At 36.3% G+C, this 25,633-nt stretch overlaps 1 protein-coding gene across 3 annotated transcripts in view; it reads left to right on the forward strand.

Moving 5' to 3' along the window:
* Nucleotides 1–5,079: 5,079 nt before the first annotated feature.
* Nucleotides 5,080–25,633, forward strand: part of UBR5 (ubiquitin protein ligase E3 component n-recognin 5) — a 101,304-nt gene continuing 80,750 nt past the window's right edge. For 2 of the 3 annotated variants that reach the window (XM_024756546.1, XM_024756547.1), the window contains exons 1-8: nucleotides 5,080–5,124; nucleotides 5,495–5,576; nucleotides 6,047–6,123; nucleotides 6,850–6,969; nucleotides 17,663–17,852; nucleotides 18,045–18,204; nucleotides 18,786–18,935; nucleotides 20,708–20,919. In XM_024756546.1, the coding sequence (XP_024612314.1) occupies nucleotides 18,794–18,935; nucleotides 20,708–20,919 (354 nt within the window). In that variant the 5' untranslated portion in view covers nucleotides 5,080–5,124; nucleotides 5,495–5,576; nucleotides 6,047–6,123; ... (2 more) ...; nucleotides 18,045–18,204; nucleotides 18,786–18,793. The remainder of the gene's footprint in view (nucleotides 5,125–5,494; nucleotides 5,577–6,046; nucleotides 6,124–6,849; nucleotides 6,970–17,662; nucleotides 17,853–18,044; nucleotides 18,205–18,785; nucleotides 18,936–20,707; nucleotides 20,920–25,633) is intronic. The other variant, XM_024756548.1, reaches the window with a different exon arrangement.

The following is a 25,633-nucleotide window of genomic DNA, read 5'->3' on the forward strand; positions in this document are numbered from 1 at the left end:
GGGATTTGGGGTTGGGATGCCCACTGTAGTGGATTGAATAAGCTAGCTCCAGGCTTTCAGTTTGCTGGTGGGGGTGGGAATGTGCCTGGCACAAGTAAATGACCATCTCAAAATGCCCTCTGCAGCTGTGCCCAAAGTACATCCTTTTCTCACATTACAGTGGCTGTCAGGCAGGACCATCATGCGATAGCTTGAATTTATTGTTATTGTTGATGATGTGGATAGTTGGCATGCTAGGAATGATTTCAGAGGGGCAGTATATATAGTGTGGTGCAGTAGTTTGTATAAAAGAACAGTGTTGTGGACGGACTCCCTATACTCAGGAAAGTGCATGAAGATATAGTAGAAAGACCATGTTCTGTGGTTGGAGGTGGGTTTGGCGCCTCTCTCTGCCATCTATCTAGTAACATAGTCTTTGCTCCAAGAGGGGAAAAAAAAAGTGCCCTTTGATTGCTTCTTCAGTTTTAAACTTTAGATAGTTTGCTTTTGGAGAAATGCCAGAAATATTCCTACAGTATTTCTTCTTCTGCAAGAAGGTAGTCTGGGTACATTTGCATTTTGGCAATACCTGCCTTCTCTGACGTGGATGACAAGAGGTGATCTTTAAGACGTTTTCTGCAGGAGTCTATGATTTAGTGTTGTAGGTAACCTTTCACTGACTGGCTGTTGTTTCTTTGTATGGATTATTAAACCCTGTACTCCAAAATGGATCTGTAAAAGCTTTATTCCGTGGATGGTTATCTAGAGAGTAGAGTGAGGTCACTTTAAAGGTAGTTTGCTAATATTATTGGTGAGTGGTGATTTATTAAATGTTTTCGCTGTGTTAACTAGTCTGCTTACAAGATTTATATGGGCGACTATCCTAAAAGAAATCTGTATATTCACACTTTTCTTGCTTGTTCTAAACTTCAGTTTGAGGTGGAAGACCTAAGGAGTAGTGTTGTTGAGTTGAAGATCAGGAATCTTTTCTGCCTCTGAAATGTATTGTAACAAGTATTATTGTACATTTTTCACTGTTGGAACTGTTATCTAAAGAAGTGGAAGAGTGGAGAAATACTTGGTAAGTTTTCTCTCTTCTTTGCTTAAAGTCTGAAGGTAGCTCAGATTGAAACACAAATGACCGTAGAATGTCAAGTAGACAGTAAAGGTCCTTTGTGAGGGAGAAGCTGTAGATTTATGTAGGAAGAAAATCAGAGCTACCAGAAAAGTACATGGAGGAGGTAGCATTTGAGCTGGGCCTGAAATAATAATAATGTTCCTGGAGGAAATGTACTGGGGGCAGATTATGCCACTTTCTACCATTAAAGTGAGTACTGATACACGTGAAACGTGGGTGAGTATGCCTGATCTTACAGTTCCAGGGATAGCAAAAGGATCATCTTGTAGAAGGTGGGCTGTCAGGAATATCCTTGTGTCCTGGAGAATTGGAGCCTTTTAGGAATCCAGATATACCTAAACTTTTTACCTTTAGAAATTTAGCTGGGAATTTAACAGGTTTCATTTTAGGGGTGTGTGTGTCTGAACAGATGGCAGGGGATTTAGGATTAGGGCAGGGAATTGTAAAACCGAAGAACCTGTGTTAAGTGCTACTGTCAATTGAGGGTCATCAAAAGATGACTAATCTTTGAAATTATAAGGTTAAATTTGGGGGAAATGAGACTGAAATTGTAGGGAATTTCAAGGGCAGCTATGAGATACGTTACCCTCTAGCAAGTACTGTTATACTGATTTCTCTATTAACATCAGTTTGCTGTTACCTTACCTTGGTGGTCAAAAAAAATTCCAGCCTCTCAATCTGTAAAATGTCTATAAATTTGAAGGAATGCAATAGGTTATTGAATCAGAATATAGAATAAGTCTTTGGTGTAGGAGTACTAAGGATTGTCAGAAGCTCACTGCTTACCTATCCATTGTGTTACAGCCACCTCGCAAAGGCTTTCCTGCCTGTCTCTGAAGTGAGATTAAACGCTGAGTTAGGTTATTTTGTAATGTTATGCTGTGTTCTTAAAATTGTTTTCCTTCACAGTCACATGTAAAGATTTATTCTGAAATGGAATTTGGTGAGCTGTAGGGTGGTTTAGATTTTACTTCAAAAACAGGGAAAACTTTTGTTAATATTGCTGTGAGAGGAAATATAGTTAATAACTTGAAGCATTGTAAGCTTTTGGAAGAAGATCCTTTAAATTAGATGAGTGTCTAATACTTTTGTAGAGACATTTAGTAACTCAGTAAATTTAAATGAATATGATCAGTGGCCTGTGGTTCTGGGATTTACATGTCTGCTGAAGACTCTATAATGTAAAGGGGAACAAAGTACTCCTTATTTTACAGTTAGTACCTTTTTTTTTCCCCCTTTGCTTGAAGGTTTCTTTGTTACTGTTATCTGGGATCTGTGTAAACTAATGTGTATGGGGCCAATTTAGTCAGGATAACTATCTTGAGATTTGGAAAAATACATTTTCTGTAAATTTTTTGCGGATTGAATTTAAGAAATTAAACAAATTTGATATTTGGGGAAATATTCTAAGTGTCCATGTAAAATTAATTTGTGTGTGAAAGTTTCAGATGGGTAAGGTGAAATTGAATATGACAGTTAGTAAGTGCTATTTCCATATAAACATTACATAAATATCTTCCATTGGTATATTTGCTTTTCATACATTCATAACAATTTCAGGACTGAAAAGAACCAGAGAGGACTATTAGTCTTTCTTCATGTACATGTGACCAGAAACTTAGTGGGCTTAAATGAATCCAGTTGGTAGTAGATGAACTGGGAGTAAACCCCAGATTTCTTGCTATCCAGTGGGTATTATTTCCAGTACAAATGGGTGTACATTTCAGATGGAGTCCACCATGATTTTTTTCTTTTCTTTTTTTTTTTTTTGCGGTACGCAGGCCTCTCCCCGCTGTGGCCTCTCCCGTTGCGGAGCACAGGCTCCGGACGCGCAGGCTCAGCGGCCATGGCTCACGGGCCTAGCCGCTCCGCGGCACGTGGGATCCTCCCGGACCGGGGCACGAACCCGTGTTCCCGGCATCGGCAGGCGGACTCTCAACCACTGTGCCACCAGGGAAGCCCCCACCATGATTTTTAATATTAGAAAATTTGATGTCAGTAAACATTTCTTCTGTCCCCTTCCTAACCTGAAATTTGCTTTTGAGTTCTTGACTTGTTATTTTCTAGCATCTTGATATCCTCAAACCTTACTTTAGTTTTATAGATATTATTTGCCTGGAATGATATTTGGAGCCATGAAAGCATCATTTAATTCTTAATCTCAGTTATTTTCCAGCTTTGAAAAAGAGTTGTATGCTGGTGAACAAGTTATCTTTCGAAAGTGTCACTACTATGGCTTTTGGGAAATAAAACCTTTTCTCACAGTCTGGCTCTAGTCTGTAGTCTGGTGAGGAGTTTTATAAATTACTCATAGTCAGTGTGGGCTGAGGAGAATGAGAACTCCTGCCTCTGCTCCGGGTCTTCTCAGGGCTGTTGTTATTGCCCAGAATGGAGCCTCTCAGTTTGGAGCCTCCTAGTCTATTTTCTTCTCCCCATTTTCTAGTCAGCCTTCTCTCAGAGCTCATGAGTTCCACAGTGCATTATTCTTATGGTGTTTTATCTTGCCTTGAAACACAGATATGTGCCTTATAAATGAGCAAACTGGGATTTGGTCAAAAAGCTTGACTTTACAGGACTGAAGAAGACACATTTTTGTTAATGAAAGGCTAGAAAAATGAAAATGTATTATTGAGGGCCAAGTCACACATGATCTGATGTTATTCTTTGGGAGTGAGAATAAAATCACTAGTGAGTATTTACTTCTTGGTAGACAAATTAAATATGGCATCATTTGAAAGTTATTTTTGCTTAGAAATACGATTTAGTGTTGGACATTTGCTTATGCATATTTTAGTGTTTGAAAGATACTACTCATCGTTGAACAGTGGTTAGAACTTTACTGGATAAAGTAAAATTGAAGGACAACTGGCTCCTATTAGAATCTCTTTATCAAAATAATTAGATTATTTGGCCATATGTTATATGATTGGTGGTAGCTTTAAAATCCTAAACTGGCTTTAAGGCATGATTAATTTTGAGTATGTATACCACTTTTGTCTGTTAGGACGAATGATTGAAATTTGATTTCATGTATTTTTGTCACTCTCTAGAAAGCAAAACTTACGGAATTTCCTGTTGATTTACTGTTCTAATTTTTTTCCCTGTTGTTTCTAAAATGCTCAGTTTATTTTTAAGAGAATAATTTCTGGAAAAGTTTTCAAAGGCATTTGTTTTGGGAATTTAATAGAATTGAACTCTTAAAATCTCGACATTTGAATACATCTTTGTATTATAAAATGGCTTCCTTAGGTTGACAAAAGTGCCCAATTTAAATGAGTATTACAATATTTTATATTAATTCAAGACTGTTCCTTTGAGAGAAACAGCAAAATCATAATAGATAACATGAGTAAATATCTTTCTGTTACACAGCCCTTTGAGATTTTTTTCTAAGCATATTCAATACTCTTAGAAATGTGAGGTGTTATCCTTATTTTATAGATATGGGTTTTAATTTGTACAATTATGTGTCACAAGGTCATTCGAGAACTTTTGAGACTATTCTCACCTTAAGTCAATTTGGCTTTTGCATTGTTTCTGCCTCTTTATATTAAATTCTTAATATATATGTGCTTCCCAAATATTTTCATTTCATCATGTACGTGTACATTCAAGAGTCTCTTGGCATATGTAGTATGGTGTTTAAAAACTGGCTTTCCATTGGGCATTGGTTCAAGTACCAGTTCTACTGCTGGTTTTCTAAATAAACTCTAGAAGCTTCAGTTTCCTCGTCTGTAAAATACTAAGATGATGATGACTGAAGTTGCAAATGAGGTGGTGAGGGAAGGCAACTGCAGGGTTGACTGTGATCTTTTCTGGGACAGAAATCAAAGATAATATAAAAAACATTCTTGCTTAGTAAAATTTTTGTATGCTACTGTTAGAGATCACCAAATCAGAACTGTTTTGCTTACAAAGGCTTTGTACATGTGGTTTATTCATGTTTTGTTTTGTTTTTAAAGGTTACGGGAAGTTTCAGAGAAACTGAACAAATATAATTTAAACAGGTAAGAGATTTAAGATATTTTACATTTCCTGAAAAGAATGATTTTGTTTTAATTAGGAAAAAGTACTCATATTTAGGCAGCAGCTATTAAGAAAATTTTAATCTATCAAATTTTTATGGGTTGCGTTCATTTGAATTATAGTTGGTATTCATACTGATTTTTAAAAACTCTGCCATACCAAAGAGCTATAATGACTATGTAGATATAATAATTTTTTCAATTATTCCTTCAAAATATGTCAATATTAGTTTTTTAAAACAGGGTTTACTAGCAATTTTTTTCTTTTGTTAATTGGATTTTCTAAAAAACCCTAGGATGCATTTGCCATTTAAAAAATAATTTTGTTTGCATACTTTTCTTTATTTCCCAGCCATCCCCCTTTGAATGTGCTGGAACAGGCTACCATTAAACAGTGTGTGGTGGGCCCAAATCATGCTGCCTTTCTTCTTGAGGTAAACCGTTTACTCTACGGTAGAGAAATGAAAATGGATGTTAAAATACAGCTGTGCATCATCATGTGTCTTCCTTTTCAACCGTGGAAACAGCAGTTTCTTGCAGTAGTTCTTCCAGAGACCACCCAGTTCCATTTCCTTATTGTATAAATCCTCTGGCCCGGAGAAGGCTTAAATGATTTACTAGAGGTTGAAACTAGTTAGTAAGAGAATGGAGAAGTTCCTGATATCTAGTCATTTCCTTACTCTGAATTCTGTTAGATGGAGATATTTTAAATTATTTTTACTGGTTTTATGATAATGTATACAAACCATACTTCCCCAGCTCAGGTGTGAGTGCCTTCTAGAAGGGAGCTTATTTGTTGCCTTCTGAATTGACAGTGATAGGTACATAATTTGTTTGTTGAATAAATTCAAGTTTTAATACACATTTTTACTTTGGAAGTTTCTTCTATTTTCTTTGCTTCTAGGATGGTAGAGTTTGCAGGATCGGTTTTTCAGTACAGCCAGACCGATTGGAATTGGGTAAACCTGACAATAATGATGGGTAAGACATTATGTCCTTTCCATTTAATAAATATTTAGCTCTTAAAGGTATTATATTACACCTGTGTTTTGATTTTTGGGAACCCTCAAATTAAAAAAAAAAAGCATTGTAGAAAAGGAGATGCTTAAAATAGAGTGAAATGGTTACTTTGTAGTTTGATTTTAATTTTTATGCAAGCAGTGATTTATAGCTAAAATATTTGCATTAAAAGTAGCAGGGGAGTCAGTGATCACTTAACAGAAAGAGATTACCAGAAGAATGATGTGTATGTGGTAGAGCCCAAGATCTGCTCTTTGAGTGAACTGACTTTTCGGGTCTTATTTTTTCCCTTTTAATATTCCCAAGTCAAGTAGCTCAATTTGAAAATAACGGAGTCTTTAAAATTTTGGCCTTTATAAGTGGCGTCATATAAAAAAGGTTGCTAGATAATGTATGATGACTTTCAGTTGACTGCTTCTAAGGAAAATATGATTACTTTAAAAAATCTAAGGAACAATTCATTTGCAGTTAAACCGTGAAAACAGTTTCAAACAGGAACTGGATTGTTATGAGGCTAGAAATTGTTAGGTTTGCTCTTTGATCTGAAGTATCCATTTCAGTAACAGTAATCAGAGAATTGTTAGGCTGATATTGTACCACAGTAAGTCTCAGAGTAGTGAGGCCTGGCTTGTTCCTAGGGATTTTGGGACTGTTCTGTGATTTTTCTACCTTTTGTTTTTTTCCCAGGTCAAAGTTGAATAGCAATTCGGGGGCAGGGAGGACATCGAGGCCTGGTAGGACAAGCGACTCCCCGTGGTTTCTCTCAGGTTCCGAGACTCTGGGCAGGCTGGCAGGCAACACCCTGGGGTAAGTTGTGGTCAGAAGATGGCATCCGTGGGTCTGGGTTATTGCTCTGTGAGTGCTCATTTCAGAGTTATCCAGTGATGGAGTGAGGGAACTCCTGCTCTCTGAGCAGGGGCTCCTGTCGCTCATGGTGAGCCACCATGATAAAAAAAACCCACATAGGCTAATCACAGCTAACCTAGGTTTTTATCCTTCTAAAAATGTATAATGGCTGCATGCATTTATCGTGTCATTTATGTTATTTAAAAATTTTCAGTGATACTATCTTTGGTCTCATTTGTGACTAATTCTTGGGTAAAAAAAAAATCCAACATTTCTTTCTAGTGTTTGAATACAGTAGTTCTTTCTGAATTAATTTAGTGAGGCTTGAAACGATTATGTAACTGAACTTTACAGCCTTTAATGAAGTTTTTACTTAAAAAACATTATAGTGGTATACTTGACACTATATAGTGGTATATTTGTTTCAAGTGTACAACATAACGATTTCAGTATTTCAGATTTCAAGTGTACGACATAACGAAACATAATGATTCAGTATCTGTATATATGTGTGACCCTTGAGCAATCTAGGGGTTAGGGGCACTGACCCTCTGCACAGTCAAAAACCCACTTGTAACTTTTGACTCCCTCAAAACTTAACTACTAATAGCCTCTGGTTGACTGGAAGCCTTACCATTAACGTAAACAGGTGATTAATACATATTTTGTATGTTATATATATTATGTACTGTATTCTTATAATAAAGTAAGCTAGAGAAAACAAAATGTTATTAAGAAAATCCTGAAGAGAAAATATATTAACAGTACTGTACTTATTGATACCATAAGTTTACATCATCTGTTTATAAGATGAATTGTCTGTCATTACCTATGACAGTATTGTCCTATATGATACAAAACTCTAGATGTTATATGTATTACTAACACTAGACATCAAAAAGGAAGAGATAATGTGAAAAATTCGTATTTATTTACAGGTATAGTGATTCATGAATTGATAGCAAAGCAGCAGCAGTATGATTACCTCATGGTAGCCTAACCTATACACTAATGAATGAATTGGTATAAAAATTTTATGGCATAAGTATCACATGATATATATAGTCATATTCATCGTATAGTATTAGAAACAGTGTTACACTAAAAAAAAACACGCTGGGCTTCCCTGGTGGCGCAGTGGTTGAGAGTCCGCCTGCTGATGCAGGGGACACGGGTTTGTGCCCTGGTCCGGGAAGATCCCACAGGCCGCGGAGCCGCTGGGCCTGTGAGCCATGGCCACTGAGCCTGCACGTCCGGATCCTGTGCTCCGCAACGAGAGAGGCCACAACAGTGAGAGGCCCGCGTACTGCAAAAAAAACAAAAAAAACCCACGCTTACCTGTGATGATAGGCTGATATGCAGTTTCTCCAACCAAGAGAGAGAGAAGCATTATGTATGGTAATGTAATTCTATGAAAGCAAAGGGGTAAAACAGTAAGAAAACTAACACATTATTAATTTTATATTAAATATCACCTTATGCCTATGTAAGCATAAACTAGTGTCTATAAATATTTTATGCATTCATGACCTACCTTTTCCTTAATTTTTTTTGATATTTCCAGGCTACATGATTCATCTGTGAGCTTTTTCAAATCACTGCAAATCTCCAAAAATTTTTCCAATATATTTATTGAAACAAATTCACATATAAGTGGATCCACACAGTTCAGTCTGTGTTGTTCAAGGGTCAAATGTATTGTGAAATGATCCCCACAAGAAAGTTAGTTAACATCTACCACCATATATAGTTACAAATTGTTTTTCTTGTGATGAGGACTTTTAAGATCTGCTCTCTTATCAACTTTCAAATATACAGTACAGTGTTGCTAACTATAGTCACCATGCTGTACATTATATCTCCATGACTTTATTTTATAACTGGAACTTTGCACCTTGTTTTTACTTTCAAAATTATTTGTAGAGTTTTTACTTTTTAAACTAGATACTCAACTCTTCTTCCATTTTATCTAAAGTTGATATGCTGTCAACTAAAGGAATCATATACAGATTCCAAGCCAGATGATTTTATTCATTTTATACCTTGATTTTTGAATAGCCAATTTTTCTGAAATTACTCATTTAATGGTTAGATAAATGCCAAGTCAGTCAAGTCAGCATATGTGTTCAGAGGCTGATCAGAGAAATATAACTAGAAGCAAATTAAATTGTTTGAAAATATAATTAAGGAGAAGATGTTTTTTAAACATTTTATTTTGACTCTGAATTTCTAGGTAAAGTTACATTTAAAAATTGAGGTCCCAAGGTACTTATTTTCTCTTTTTTATTTTTATGCCGAACTAAATTTAATTTGAGGTCAGAGGGAGGTCATTTAGTTGAGTGCATCCTTTAGCTCATTCTGTGCTAGAACTGTTCATAGGAAACATAGCTCTGGTTTTTATTAAAATGTTAGATAGCTCCTTTAAATGGTTCTGTGCACACACATAACATAACAACAGTGTATGATAAAGAATTCTGAAAATAATATATAATAACAAATGGAATTTTTATTTGATAAATCTGCAAAAAGTTTGTTTATATTTAAGAAAGAATAAGTTATGTATGATACTATGTGAAACTTTACCTGTTTAGAGATTAAAATTTAGTTCTTTTTTTAGTTGAGGGGTTGTCAAATTACAGCCTACAGGCTAAATCCGGGGCCTCCTATTTTTACTGAGATACGGCCATGCTTGATGTTTTATTTACTGTCTGTGGTTGCTTTTGTGCTAAGATGGTAGAAATGAGTTATCATGACTAAGACTGATTAGCCTACAAAGCCTAATAAATAAATGATTTACCATTCTGCTCTTTACAGGAAAAGTTTGTTGATCCCTTATTTAGTTTATACATTTATGTAGTGGCATTTGTTCCTAATCCTGTATTCTTTATTTATTTTTAAATTTAACATTTCATTTTTAAATAATCTGACTTTAAAAAGTTGCAGAATGTCACCCAACTTCCCCAAATCTTAACATTTTACATAACCATAGTCCAGTTATCAAAACCAGGAAATTAACACTTATCAGTGCTTAATCTACACAGTTAATAAAGATTTCACTGCCTGTCCCATGCGTACCATTTCTCTGCTCCAGAATTCAATCCAGGATCCCATATTGCATTTATTGTCATGCTTCTGTAGTTTCCTCCAGTCTGGGACAGTTTCTCAATCTTTATCTTTCTAGACCCTGATGAGTTTGAAAACTGGCTGGTTATTTTGTGGAATGTTTGAATTTGTCTATTATTTCCTCACGATTAAACCCAGGTGATGCATTTTTTAAAAGTCTTTATTTTTTAAGAGCAGTTTTCAGGTTCACAGCAAAAATGAGAAGGTGGTTCAGGGGTTTTACATATGCTCCCTGTCCCCACACATGTACAGCCTCCCTTGTTATCAGTACCCCGCCCCCCCCCACCCTGAGTGGTCCATTTGTTACAATTGATGAACCTACATTGACACATCATCACCCACAGTCCATAGTTTACATTAGAGTTCACTCTAGGTGTTGTATGTTCTGTGGGTTTGCATACGTTTATAATGACATGCATCTTCCATTATAGTATCATATCAAGTAGTTTCACTGTCCTAAAAATCCATTGATCTTTTTACCATCTTCTTAGTTTTGTCTTTTCCAGAATGTCATATAGTTGGATTCATACAGTACGTAGCCTTTCCAGCTTGACTTCTTTCACTTAGTACAATAGTATGCATTTAAGGTTCCTCCATGTCTTTTCATGGCTTAATAACTCATTTCTTTTTAGTGCTGAATAATATTTCATTGTGTAGATGTACCACAGTTTATTTACACATTCACCTGCTGAAAGACATCTTAGTTGCTTCCAAGTTTTGGCATTATGAATAAAGCTGTGTCTTGGTTTTTGTGTGGACGTAAGTTATCAGCTCCTTTGGGTTAAATACCAAGGAACATGATTGCTGGATCATATGGTAAGAATATGTTTAGTTTTGTAAGAAACTGCTGAACTGTTTTCTAAAGTGGCTGTACCGTTTTGCATTCCCACCAGAAATGAGTGAGAGTTGTTGTTGCCCCATATCCTTACCACCCTTTGGTGTTGTCATTGTTCTGGATTTTGGTCATTCTAATAGGTGTGTAGTGGTATCTTGTTTTTTAAATTTGCATTTGCCTGATGACATATGATGTGAAGTATCTTTTTATATGCTTATTTACTAGCTGTTGATCTTTTCTGGTGAGGTGTCTTTTAAGGTCTTTGGCCCATTTTTCCATGAGGTTGTTTGTATATTTTGGATAAGCCTTCTTTATCAGATGTGTCTCCCGCAGATATTTTCTCCCAGTCTGTGGCTTTTCTTTTCATTATCTTGACAGTGTCTTTTACAGAGCCAAAGTTTTTCATTTTAATGAAGTCCAGCTTATCAGTTATTTCTTTCATTGTGCCTTTGGTATCATATCTAAAAAGTCATTGCCAAACCCAAGGTCGTCCAGATTTTCTTCTGTGTTATCTTCTAGGAGTTTCATAGTTTTGCATTTTACATTTAGGTCGGTGATCAGTTTTCAGTTAATTTTTGTGAAGGTCTGTGTCTTTTTTCCATGTGGATGTCCAGTTGTTCCAGCACCATTTGTTGAATCAGCCGTCTTTGCTTCTTTGTATTGCCTTTGCTTCTTTGTCAAAGATCAGTTGACTCTATGGGGGTCTATTTCTGGACTCTTTTTACTACTCCGCTGATATATTTGTCCATTTTTTTTTCTCCAATAGCACGCTGTCTTGATTACTGTCGCTTTACAGTAAATCTTGAAGTTGGGTAGTGTCAGTTAGTCAAAAGAACTTTGTTCTTCTTCAGTATTGTGTTGGCTATTCTAGGTCTTTTGCCTCTCCCTGTAAATTTTAGAATCAGTTTATTGATACCCACAAAAAAACTTGCTGGGATTTTGATTGGTATTGCAGGTGATGCATTTCTGGCAGGAATACCACAGAAGTGATGATGTGCCCTTCTCAGTGCATCGTATCAGGAGGCACATGGTACTGATATGTCTCATCACTGGTGATAGTTATACCTCTGATCACTTAGTTAAGGTGGTGTTTGCCAGACTTCTCAACTATAAAGTTACTGTTTTCCCCTTTGTAATTCGTATGTATTTTGTGGAGAGATACTTCATGACTATGTAAATATCCTATTTTCCATCATACTTTTGCTCATTAATTTTACCATCCATTGGTGATTTTTTGCTTTAGTTGTTACTGTGGTGTTGGCCAAGTAGTGATTTTTTTGTTTTGTTTTTGGCCATGCTGCGTGGCTTGTGGGATCTCAGTTCCCTGACCGGGGATTGAACCCAGGCCATGGCAGTGAAAGCACTGAATCCTAACTGCTGGACCACCAGGGAACTCCCCAAGTAGTGATTTTTAAAAACTTTTTTCATTATTTCTTTTGTACTCATTAACTGAAATTTGACTGTAAAGAAGAACTTTCCCTCCTTGCCCACTTATGTCTGTTTCTATTGAGTTATTTATATCATTATGGTCTCGTATATTTGTTTTATTTTATGGTTTGTAATCCATTGCTGTTTATGTCGCTCAAATTGTCCTAGATTTAAATCCTCTTCTCTTTATAAATAAAACTTGGATACAACCAATTATAATACACTGCATGACAGAATGACTGAGAGTAGTGGAATTTTATGACTTTGCTAATAACATATGCAACAAATATAATAATAAAGTAGTACATTTGAGCTTGAATAAAGCCTCAATAGACCTACTCCAAAGAAGGTTGGGGCTAATTTTAAGACTTTAAAATGTGGAGAGAATCATTAAAATTTGAGTCCCCCTTACTCACCCTGGCTTGCACTCCTGTTTGACTCATGTATTTCTGTCTCCCTCCCCTTCCCCCTCCCCCCTACAGTGGACTCTGTGTAAGCTTTCTTTAGCATTGGGTTTCTGAATTGCAATTTTGAAAAATGTCACAGTGTCCCACTGGCTAAGCCATATGTTTACCTTTATTTGGTCTTGCAGATGTCCACAAAATGTAAGCACTTATTAAAGGCTGATTGTTTCTCTTGGCCTCTCTGAAATTTTTCTCAGTTTGTTGATGGTGAAATTGTGATCCGTTATTCTGTAAATTAAGAAACTTTAGAGTCAAAAATACTATCCTTCATAAAAAATTTTTTTTCTTGAGTTGTATAGTTTTTTTTCCCCCATTTGTATTGATTACAATAAACTTTTAAAGAAGCTTGCAATTTACTATATGTGATAGAGAATCTAGAACAGACAGATCTTGAGTCCCCAGAGGGGATTTTTATCTGAAAATTTACCAAATGCAGTCATATGTGAAAGGGACTGTGCCCACAGACCTTGGTCCCCAACCCCTTACCTTTGGAGTCCTGGCTTGCTCCCTATGGGTTCAGAGAAGTGTTGTGAATTAGGGAGCAAGTGGTCTCTGAGAGATGCATTTGAAAGATTTTGGGATGACTGGTACTGTTTTTCTTTTCCATCAGCATGGATAATTGAGAATTGATCATTTATTATAACTAATCATTCTTAGGAATACATAGCAGTCAAAATTCCTGGGACTTTGAATATTTTTCCCTTTGGTGTTTTCACTAAATTGGCAGGTTTACGTGCTAAGTATTTCTAGCTGCTGTCTTTCCCCCATTCATAATTACTGAAATTTATCCTGGGAGATATTTTTAAAATGTCCTGGATATTTTTGTTAAACTTATTTCAGACCAGGTTAAGGGCAAGAACACCAACTTTATTTGGAGAAAAAAAGACAGTTTGTGTTGGACTTCCCTGATGGTGCAGTGGTTAAGAATCCGCCTACCAGTGCAGGGGACCATGGGTTCGATCCCTGGTCTGGGAAGATCCCACATGCCGTGTAGCAACTAAGCCGGACTACTGAAGTGAGTGATTTAATGATTCAGTGCCACAACTACTGAAGCCCACGCACCTGGAGCCCATGCTCCGCAACAAGAGAAACCACTGCAATGAGAAGCCCGCGCACCACAATGAAGAGTAGCCCCCCGCTCACCGCAACTAGAAAAAGCCCGCGTGCAGCAACGAAGACCCAACATAGCCAAAAATAGATAAATATTTTTTTAAAAAGAGTTTATGTTTAATAGGATGTTTAAAATGGAAATATTAGTATCAAAAGTCTCTTTATTCCATTGTTTGTTATCACTGGCTATAATAGATGATAGATAAGCTGCTTTTCATTGGTTTGAGCTACCATATTTCCTTTGGAGTTTAATTTGAGCTAATAGTACAGGATTTGAAAGGAAAAAGCCAAGCAGGCCATTGTAATTGTAAACAGCTGAAGCTGGCCCCAGTCTAAAAAGGTGGTAAGATAGTAGGTTGTAGGGCTTGGACAAAGTAAGTGGACGCCCCGTCTTTATTTAATTTAATTAAATTAATTAATTTTGGTACGCGGGCCTCTCACTGTTGTGGCGTCTCCCGTTGCGGAGCACAGGCTCCGGACGCGCAGGCTCAGCGGCCATGGCTCACAGGCCCAGCCGCTCCGCGGCATGTGGGATCTTCCCGGACCGGGGCACGAACCCGTGTCCCCTGCATCGGCAGGCGAACTCTCAACCACTGCGCCACCAGGGAAGCCCTTTTCCATTATTTTTGAGTTTAGTATTGAAAATTATATAACACTGTAATTATAGATAAAAAGGGGATTCCAGTACTGTCTTTTGTGACCACTAATAAACCTCTATTAACGTATACTTAGTCTAACACATTGCTCTTTCTCTGGATAGCAAGCTGGTTAGAGGAATGTTCAGGAGCAGTTGAGGCTGGTCAGCTGGTAGATTGTTTGGATTCTGATAGAAGAAATCCTGCACTGCGGGTGCAAGTGGGAAAACGTGGTATTCTCCATGGTAACAGTCAGGTTAATGAATGGGCAAGCCAGAGATATTTTGACCTTTGTCTTTCAACTAACCTCAGGTGAGGGTTTGTGTAGCAGAGATTGCAAATTGGCTTAAAGGCAAGAATTTGAATGTTCTGGATACACAGGTATTCTCCACTCTTCCCTGTCGTCTTGACTTTACTTAGAAATTAGTAACCTATCTACCTCTCGTGGAGATTTGAGTTTGTGATACCTGTAAGGTCTGCCAGGAATAGTTGTGTACTTGGATAGTATATCTGATCAGGTTTCCAGTATTATTTGCTTAGGGGGAAAATCATGCATTTTTCGGTAGAAATATTGAGTCATTACTTATATTTATTTTGGCCATATAATGTCTAAACAGGGGCGTTTTGGAGTGAAATGAATAATAGGCTCAGACAGTAGGCTTACTCTGGCATTATCTCAGGCAAACTGGGACATATAGTTACCCTAATTATATCTTTTTAAGACTCTTTAGTGTGGTTCCTCCTGTTTTCAAGTTGAAATAATATATGTAGCTTTTGACTGTTAAACGCTTCCAAAAGAGTGGTTCCACCTGACTTAATTTTGACAACTTACAGGAAACCATGAAGTAGAAGTGCTGATTTAATGTTTGATTTGAATATCTGTTTGTATGTTTCATTGATCCTATATTATTTTCTGTTGCGTAATTGTCACAAAGCATATAAGTTGAAAAGAAAACTTGTCTGTTTTTGAGAGTACTGCTTTCTTTGATAACACATGACTATATTTTTAAAATCATGTTTAAAAACATAACACAAAATTTACTATCTTTACGGTTATAACTGCACATCTCAATAGCATTAAGTATATTTATATTGTTGTGAAAGAAATCTCTATTACAACTTTTTCATCTTGTAAAACCGAAACTTTATATCCAATAAACAACTCCCTTTACCCCTCTCCCCACCGTCTGACAGCCACCATTCTACTTTCTGTTTCTATGAATTTGACTACGTTAGGTACCTTTTATATTTGTAATCATACAGTATTTGTCTTCTTGTGATTGGCGTATTTCACTTAGCATAATATCTTCAAGGTTTATCTGTGTTGTATTGGGTTGGCCAAAAGGTTTGTTCGGTTTTCCCATAAGATGACTCTAGTGGCGCTTAGTTGTCTTTAACTTCATTTGAAACAATTTTGTTAGATTGTATTGTGACAGCTGTCATATCAGCGTGCATGTAAAAAAACTTACCAAAATTGGTGAATTTTTGTGTAGCCATTTTAATATTGAAGATGGAAGAAAAACAACACTTTCGGCATATTATGCTTTATTATTTCAAGAAAGGTAAAAACACAACTGAAACGCCAAAAAAAATTGTGCAGTGTATGGGGAAGGTACTGTGACTGATCAAACGTGTCAGAAGTGGTTTGCGAAGTTCCTTGCTGGAGATTTCTCTCTGGATGATGATGCTCCACGGTGGAGTAGACCAGTTGAAGTTGATAGCGATCAAATCGAGACATTAATTGAGAGCAATCAACGTTATACCACGCAGCTCTTACACATAGTGCTGCTATGAACATGGGTATGAAAATATCTCTTCTAGACTCTGTTTTCAATTTTTTTGGATATATACATAGAATTATAACTGCTGAGTCATATAGTGGTTCTATTTTTAATTTTTTAGGAAACTTCATACTGTTTTTCATAGCACTGCACTATTTTACAGTCCTGCCTACAGTGCACTAGGGTTACAGTTTCTATACATCCTTGCCAACACTTGTAATTTTCTTTTCTTTTTTTTTCATGGTAGCCATTCTGATGGGTGTGAGGTGATAGGTGATTGTGGTTTTGATTTGCATTTCTCATGATTAGTGATGTTGACCATCTGTTCATATGCTTACTTGGCCATTTGTGTATTATCTTTGGAGAAATGTCTGTTCGCATTCTTTCCCGTATTTTAATCAGGTTATTTGATTTTTTTTGTTGTTGAGTGTTGGAGCTCTTTATATATTCTGGATACTAACCTCTCATTAGATAAACGATTTGTAAATATTTTCTTCCATTCTATAGGTTGCTTCCTTACTCTGTTGATTATGTCCTTTGAGGGACAAAATCCATTGGGATAGTCATAGGGATTTTGATGAATCTGTAGATTGCTTTGAGCAGTATGGACATCTTAACAATATTAAATTTTCCATCCCATGGGCACGGGTGTCTTTCCGTTTAGTTGTGTCTTTAAACTCTGAATTTTACTTTTTATGCTGCAGACTGTTAGTAGTTATGTCTCATAGGTCTTTCACGCAAAGGTGAGATGTATTCTATAACTCACTTTAGAGCTGTGACTAGAAATGCTTGGTATGTGGTTCTTTTAAAAATTGTTTTAAAAGATGGAAAAGGGTGGTATATATCTTTCTAAAAAGTGAGTTTATACTTCAGCATTTAAAAAAATTGGAACAGTGTTTTTTTTTTTTTTGCGGTATGCAGGCCTCTCACTGCTGTGGCCTCTCCCGTTGGGGGAGCACAGGCTCCGGACGCGCAGGCTCAGCGGCCATGGCTCACGGGCCCAGCCACTCCGTGGCATGTGGGATCCTCCCGGACCGGGGCACGAACCCGTGTCCCCTGCATCGGCAGGTGGACCCCCAACCACTGCGCCACCAGGGAAGCCCGGAACAGTGTTATTTTAAAGTTCAGTTCTATTGTTCTGTCAAAATACTACTATAGCATATTATGTCAATTAGAAAAATAGCTTTATCATATTCTAAGATAATGAACATGAGACCCAAAGCGATCTTTCTGAATGATTGTTTAAAATGCTGTTTCTTTAAATTCTCCAATATTTAGAAGTCGTTGGAGTTCTGGAGTGGGTGGAAGTGGAGGAGGATCCTCTGGTAGGTCGTCAGCTGGAGCTCGAGATTCTCGCCGACAGACTCGAGTAATTCGGACGGGACGGGATCGAGGATCTGGGCTTTTGGGCAGTCAACCCCAGCCAGTTATTCCAGCATCTGTGATTCCAGAGGAGCTGATTTCACAGGTATGGATCTTGTAGAACAATTAACGTAAGATAGCAGGACAAGGTGAGGTTTAACTAAATATAGCAGGCTGTAGTCATGATTTATATCATGAATTGTGAAATACTCGTTTTCTGTATTGATCCTAGGAAGCTGATTTTAATAAAGAAGTTATGAAAAAGATAATTAGCATAGTACTCTATTTTTTATTTCAGGCCCAAGTCGTTTTACAAGGCAAATCCAGAAGTGTCATTATTCGAGAACTTCAGCGAACAAATCTTGATGTAAACCTTGCTGTAAATAATTTACTTAGCCGGGATGATGAAGATGGAGATGATGGGGATGATACAGCCAGTGAATCTTATTTGCCTGGAGGTTGGTTGATCACCATCATGGTTTTCTCATCTCTGAAGGGAGAGATTTTTTTTTGACTGGGGAATGGAATTTTAAAGTGCAATAGATTTACTGACCTTTCCAAGGTGGTAGATATTTCTCACTGTAGTGTTTGATTTGATGGTAAAATTCTCTTTAAGGGAAAATGTTTTTGCTCAGTGGACTTGTGTTTGGTCCTATAAAGACATGGATGTATGTGCATGTCTTTATCACTGGCTGACAGATGACTGGAATGTTGTATTTTGATGCCCTTATTACTGAATATGGAATAACTGAACTGCATTTAGATTTTGACTTTCTGTGATGTCACAAAAATCTTCAATAGTGATCTTTTTTTCTTGTGGTAATTTAGTAGTTAGCCCAAGCAACAATCATGCAATTGATGTTCCTTAAAATCTGTGTTAATAACGTTAACTTTATTTCCTAGGTAGTTACTGCTTTTCTTCTCAGGTTATGTCAGTAGTCAGTCCCTGATTTTAATGTTTTAATTTTCAGGGATTTTTCAATGGTCTGCAGATTTTTTTCTCTATATCTGCTTCATTTATATTTGTTTCTGTTTATAGAGGATCTTATGTCTCTTCTTGATGCTGACATTCATTCTGCCCACCCAAGTGTCATTATTGATGCAGATGCCATGTTTTCTGAAGACATTAGCTATTTTGGTTACCCTTCTTTTCGTCGTTCGTCACTTTCCAGGCTAGGCTCATCTCGAGGTAATTTTGCATTTATTTCTTTGTGATTGTTGGCTGACTCTACGGAGAGATAGTGGTAGAATTCATTGTATTTGAACTTTTAATATTACAGTAGACGAAATCATTGCTTGTTAGTGTTTTTGGATGCTTTGGCATTAAAATAGTTACTTTTGAGTTTGAAGAGCCACACTAGAACTTTAGAGATGATCTTATCAACATAGTAGCATATATGTAAAGGGTTACAACTTACCTAACTGTATTTTTAATTAGGAATATGGATTCTGAAGTAAAAGCAGAATTCTGCTTTACAGTGACATGCAGCATTCAGATAACAAGTCTCTTTAGTTTATTTGATTAAAATAAAGTGATTATTTTGTTCATTTTAAACCCTGGTTAGATGGAAGAGTGAAATATGAAAAAACTTATTAGAATGAGATTGATCAATAGTAAATATATAGAAATGCTTATCATACTAAAATGATATTTTCAGAAGTTTGAAATCTTGGAAAGGTATAGTACACAGTAGAGTTTAGAAAGAAGATTTTGAAATCATACAAATATAAACCTTTCACTGTGTATGTTGATATGGATTTAGCTTGCATTTTAACTTTTGTAAGTCAGTATTTTTACTTTCCAGAATGTAAAACTGCTTGATTGAAGTAACAGGCAAGAATCAGATATATTATTTACTTATCATTAGTAAACTGGAAAGGATGCTGTTTTATATTAAGACCTTACTGCAAATACCTAGTACTTGAAAGCAGTTTTAAAATAACAGACTTACGATGATCTTTTAGTGTACTGAACCTATTATGTAACAGCTTAAAAATTTTTAAAAAATAAGTGCATATTTTACTGCCTAAAATGCATCAAGTATTGCATTTAAGATATTCAATATCTAACACAAAACTCCTTCTAAATTTCTCCCTTTTGCTTTTCCTTAGGTCATTCTATGTGGGCATCTGTTTTACTTTGAACCATATGAAATTGGTGGTACTTGACCATGTTAGATCTGCATGGATGGCAGTTTTATATGGTTCAACTTAATATTGTTTTTAATCCTTACTATCCAAGTCTTGGAAAGTTTATTTTGGTTGCCTATTTAAAAAATAATATGTGAGCAAGCTAAAAAAACTGGTTTTAAAAAGTTTGTAGGCCAGTTTCAGGGGAAGCATTTTTGTAAAGTAATCTTTCTATAAAGATTCTCAAAAGAAAAATTCTGTCTAGTTTCTCAGAAATTTTAAGACTTTTCCATAAAAATCCAGCCTATAAAATTACTCTAAACAAGGGCTTGGATTATCAAAATTTCTATAGTTAATGGATTTTTATTTTACCCTTTTCAAGATTTGGTTGTTTTTTTTTTTAAATCTGTATGTGTAGACTCTAACAAATACTCTTTTTTGGTTTATGTATCTAACGTGTTAAAATTTTAATTTATGAATATTTTCTAATAAATTTAAGTTACGGTAAACATTTTTAATGAAAGCCAAATATTTAAAACTCCATTTAAAAAATCCAAATTCCAGTTTAAAATAAAGCAGTTCTGCTCTAAAAGCATATAGTTGGAATTCAGAAAAGTCTGCCTCTACATAGTGCTTAAAAATACTAGTTTATAATTTTCATACATTCACTTGAAAGAGTTAATGTTTTGAATGTTGCATGTCAAACTTATTAGATATACATTTACATTAAGTTCTTGTGAGTGGATAAACTGCTGTTAGTTGCATCCTGAAGGGTCTTTACTAGAGAGTGGCTTACTTTTATCCCACTGGTGTGACCCAATTGCATACCAGTTCTCCTTCTTCCCTTAGAGAGAGACTCTGAGCTGTTGCGTGAACGTGAATCCGTTTTACGTTTACGTGAACGAAGGTGGCTTGATGGAGCCTCATTTGATAATGAAAGGGGCTCTACCAGCAAGGAAGGAGAGCCAAACTTGGATAAGAAGAATACACCTGTTCAAAGTCCAGTGTCTCTAGGAGAAGATTTGCAGTGGTGGCCTGATAAGGTATTTGAAAAGAAACCCCACCCATCCTTTCCATTTTAACTGAATTCCTGGCACTCCCCTCCACCCCCCCCAAAAAAGCTTCTGTTTTATTTCAGATTTTCGTACTGTCATTTAAAATGCAGACATAAATTCCCTGGCCGTCCAGTGGTTAGGACTCTATGCTTCCACTGCAGGGGTCATGGGTTCGATCCGTGGTCAGGGAACTAAGATCCTGCATGCTGCATGGCGCGGTCAGAAAATAAAAAATAAAAATAAAATGCAGACATAAAGTGATATTTTTGTTTTGTTTTAAATATAAGTAGATCATCTTTATTTGACAGTACAGGAGTCGTTTTAAGGAGATGTGTTCAGTGGTGCTATTTCTTTTTCTACTTGATGAAGTAAATCAGAGAAATAAGGATGGTAGTTCCAGATAATATATCAGCATTCTGTTTCAGGATTTCTTTTCTGGTGGTAATTATACCAGTAACAAATGGTATATTTCTTGGTAGGAATTTGTTTTGTACTGTCAAGAGTACCCCATTTTCTGCAGGGCAGGTTTCTGGTCATTGTTACAAGCATGCATGTCAGGGCAAGATTAGGGATCTGTGTTTCTTTGATTTTAGCTTTCCCGTTTGATGGCAGTGAATTCTGACAGGCCCTTTGCTCTAAAAGCTGTGGGAGACAAAGCAGGCTGAACAGGAATGGACTGGGGGAATTATGCTCTGCATCCTGAGTGGTAGTACAATGACTAGCTTCTAGAAAGCATGCAGGATTTAAGTTGACTTGAATCTGTAAAAATCCATCACTGCTACAAGTGAAACAGAGTTGACACATTCTTTTATTTTACTTTTATTTTTATTGGGGTGTAATTGCTTTACAGTATTGTGTTAGTTTCAGGTGTACAGCAAAGTGAATCTGTTATACAAATACATATATCCACTCTTTTTTAGATTCTTTTCCCATATAGACATAGTCTATTGATGGTGTGTAGGTTTCACTGTCGTAAGTGATTGGTAATTTATCTTCAAAGGCTCCTGTAGGAAGCCATGGGTTTTTCACCTGTTTTTTGGAGTGCCTGTTTCTTATTTCCAGAGCCAGTTGGATAGGAACTTTTCTAAAGTAGAAGTAAAAGAAGATAAGAACTTGAAGGTTATCTCTAGCAGATAAGGAGATTCTGATGTAGATTTCTTTTCTTTCTTTGAAGTTGAATTTGGGATATTAAAGGAAAAATATTATTTAGTGTTCTGAATTTGTTTATTTTTCATAGTTATTGTGACTCTTGATGTAGTTCATTTATTTTCCTCTGTATTCAGCTCATGTGGAAAGCTTGAATGCAAGAAGGAACATGAATTTCAATCAGCCTCTTTGTAAGCAAAAGGTTATTCTGTTTTCTTTGGCAGCTGACAGACTTTCCCTGAATTGCATTCTCTTACTTATTTCCATAAAACTAGAAATGTTCCAGTTTCTACTTTTACTTCATATGATAGGTGATTTAAACCATTGGGCTTTTTCTTTTTCATCTCTTTTTTTTCCCCTACATTGTTCTTTGTTTCCTGTTTCTCTTGCCTTGATCATGCTAGAACTGTGTCATATTGGCAGGAAGTAATAGAGGACTCATTAATCTTGTTTTAATAGTGCCATTGCATACATATTAGTGTAGGCTTCTTTGTCACACATCTGAAAGTGTTTTGAACAGTATGAGTTTAGCAAGCTTTTTCCCTGGCCAGTGTACCCTCTGTTAGAGTTAGCCGGTCTTTGTTGGCCTTTACTGGTAGGCATGGTTTTGGGTATAGCTTGTTTTCAGAGACAGTTACTAAATGCATCGTAAAATCTTGACACTGTACAGGCCTTACTTACTTAGTGTGTTATTTCCTTCGTTTGTTTAGACATTGAATGAAGGAGAAATAGCAGTGTGTGCAACAAAGTATATCCTACCTATACCTTTTTTTTCCTATTAAAGAAAAATCTAATTTAAAATGTCACTGAAGAACTACTTTTTATTAGCTTGTGATTGAAATTTAGACATCAAAAATTTCAGTTCAGGGAAAGAAAACAGCATAAACCTAATTAAGCTATTAAGCATTATCCCAGTTATCAACAAACCACTAGATGATTGTTTTGCAAGGCTGAATGCTGCAGTCAGAAAGAGAATGCAGAGAGTTGTTAAAGGGAAAAAAGACCTTGCTTTTAGAACAGTGTGCAAAATGATCATACAGGGGCATAGAATACATTCCACATGAAGAAACAGGCACTATGTGGGGCCTTATTAGTCCTCCAGAATTGGGGGTAGTGATCCCTGAGGAGGAGAAAAGGGTTTTGGGGCAAACTTGATAGGAGATGGAGAGGTAGGTGGAGAGAGCAGAGAGGTATAGGGCGTCAGCACGCACTGTTTGGAGGTAGTTTCTCTGTCTCTTTTGCTTTCTCTCTCTCTCCCTTTTTTTTTTTGTTTTTTGTTTTTTGGGGGGGTGGGGGGGGTGGGAAGAGGGTGTCCCAGCTTAATTACAGTAATGACCTAAATTGTAAGATTGGTTAGTATCCATGGTATTTTTCATTCTTCCTTTTGTTAGAGTGCCTGAGAAATTCCACTGTTAAATTATCTGGAATAATTTTGACTTTCCCACCACCTATTTAGAGGAACGGCTACTTCTTCAAAATTTCACCATTTTCTAGGCTAATAAAGCTCCCTTAATGGTGGAATGAATGTTCTCTTTAAGCCTTTACAGTATAATCTTAAATTGAAAATATTTGAGGTAACCTTAAACTTTATTTCCATAAATTATTTTGATTTAAATGTCAAAACTAGTATAAAAGCATAATTGGTAACCCTTGTGCACTGTTGGTGGGAATGTACATTGGTTCAGCCACTATGGAAAACAGTAGGGAGGGTCTTTAAAAAATTAAAAACAGAGCTACTGTATGGTTTAGCAATTCCACTTCTGGGTATTTATCTGAAGAAAATGAAAACACTAACTCAAAATACATTTACCCCCTTGTCCATTGCAGCATTGTTTACAATAGCCAAGATATGGAAGCAACCTAAGCATCCATCAATGGATGGGGACACACACGCACACGTGATTGAGTAGCCTTGATTAAATGCATATTGTGTGTTAGGCCTTTTGTTCAGGTGTTAGGGTGAGAGTTTTGTAGAAAGGCAGAACAATGATGTTAATACTTTGGTGTAACTACCATAATGGAATTAGGTATAAGAGGCTTTGGGGAATCACAGGAGGCCAGAGTGATTACTAAGAGTTACTTTGATGGGAAGGTGCAGTCTTTCAATTAGGCAGTTATCTAACATGGCTCCATTTTCATTTCTCATTTTTGGAATTTACTTTTCTCAGATTAGAAATTTAGTTCTGTGTTGCTGAATGTCTACATTTACATTGTAACTATATATTATATATATATATACCAACCTACTTCCAACAAGAATCTAAAGTGACTGATAAGAGAATAAAAAATGCAGCCACAATAGTAACAAAGACTGTTAAAAGTAAGAGTGCAAAGGTAAGAGCTAAGTAGTAAATGCTAAAGGGAAAGGGCAGACAAAACTTACACGGAAATCCATACTAAGTAAATCTGAAGTTGAACATAAAAACTTCTGCTTTGTGCCCTGTAACAAAACAAACCCTTTCAGATTAGAAAATGCACACATCCTTTATTTCCAGTAAGCTCCCAGAGAAGAATTTGACAGAAGTTGTTTGGTGGGTGATGAAGAAACAAAACTGATTCAGCAAGTCAGTATTGTTAATTTACAGTCGTATCGCTTACTGTTCTGGATCTATTTTCATATAGTTTAGGGAAAATAAGAAAATTTATTCTCCACCAGCCTTTTGAATTGTAGAGTTGTGTGTTATTCTCAAGTTTCTTTGAATGGTGTTGAGAGGAAATAGTCCCATGACATTTGGCTCCTTAAATTATTTGAAGCAGCCATCACTGTTGGGACCAATTGATCCAATTTGTTGGTCATTCTGCTTCACCTTCAAGGTTCTAGAAGTGGAAATGGGTAAGGAAGATCTTTTTTTTTTTTTTTTAAATCGACATATGGAAGCTTCCAGGAAGTATCTGTTAAAACAGTTGGCTAGGTGTGTCACAAATGTACTTTAATAATGAAGTAAGAGCAAAAGGAGAAGAGGTCATAAAGAGGAAGAGAAGCCAGGCATAAGGAGAAAATGGAAACCTAGATAGGTAAGGAGAAGTGAAGTGTGAATAAGGACAGTTAACAAATTGTGCCATGTAACCTGTAGTTGTATAACATCCATTTCAGCCATAATACACAGCACATTGCAGTTAGAATTGGTACTTAATGGGAAAACTAGTGTTTGCTGATAGTAGGAAAATTAAAAAAAAGAAAACCAAGGTTTGTAGGGAGAAATTTAGGAATAGTAAGACCAGTTTTTTAAAAATGTAAGTAACTAGGTGAAGTTAATAGGAGTTCATGTTGCTATGCTGAATGACCTTTTTCTTTTCTTTTTCTTTTCAAGCTTTGGCTTTTTAAGGTAATTATCATATTTTTGACATTTTCCATCTGTCTTTAGGGAGGGATTCCTCATTTGGTTGATCTTTAATGTTCAGACAGTTGCAAATTTATTGATTAGATTCAGCTTCTAAAGGATTCGTTTTGTTAAAAAAAAAAAAATAGAGCTACAAACTACTGATCTTTATGGAAATGTGCATATCCACCTTTTCCAGTTGGGTTGAAGCAGGGCCCAACTTGCTCAGAAGCAGC

The sequence above is a fragment of the Neophocaena asiaeorientalis genome, unplaced genomic scaffold (assembly GCF_003031525.2).
Source record: "Neophocaena asiaeorientalis asiaeorientalis breed wild unplaced genomic scaffold, Neophocaena_asiaeorientalis_V1.1 scaffold29, whole genome shotgun sequence".
NCBI lineage: Eukaryota > Metazoa > Chordata > Mammalia > Artiodactyla > Phocoenidae > Neophocaena > Neophocaena asiaeorientalis.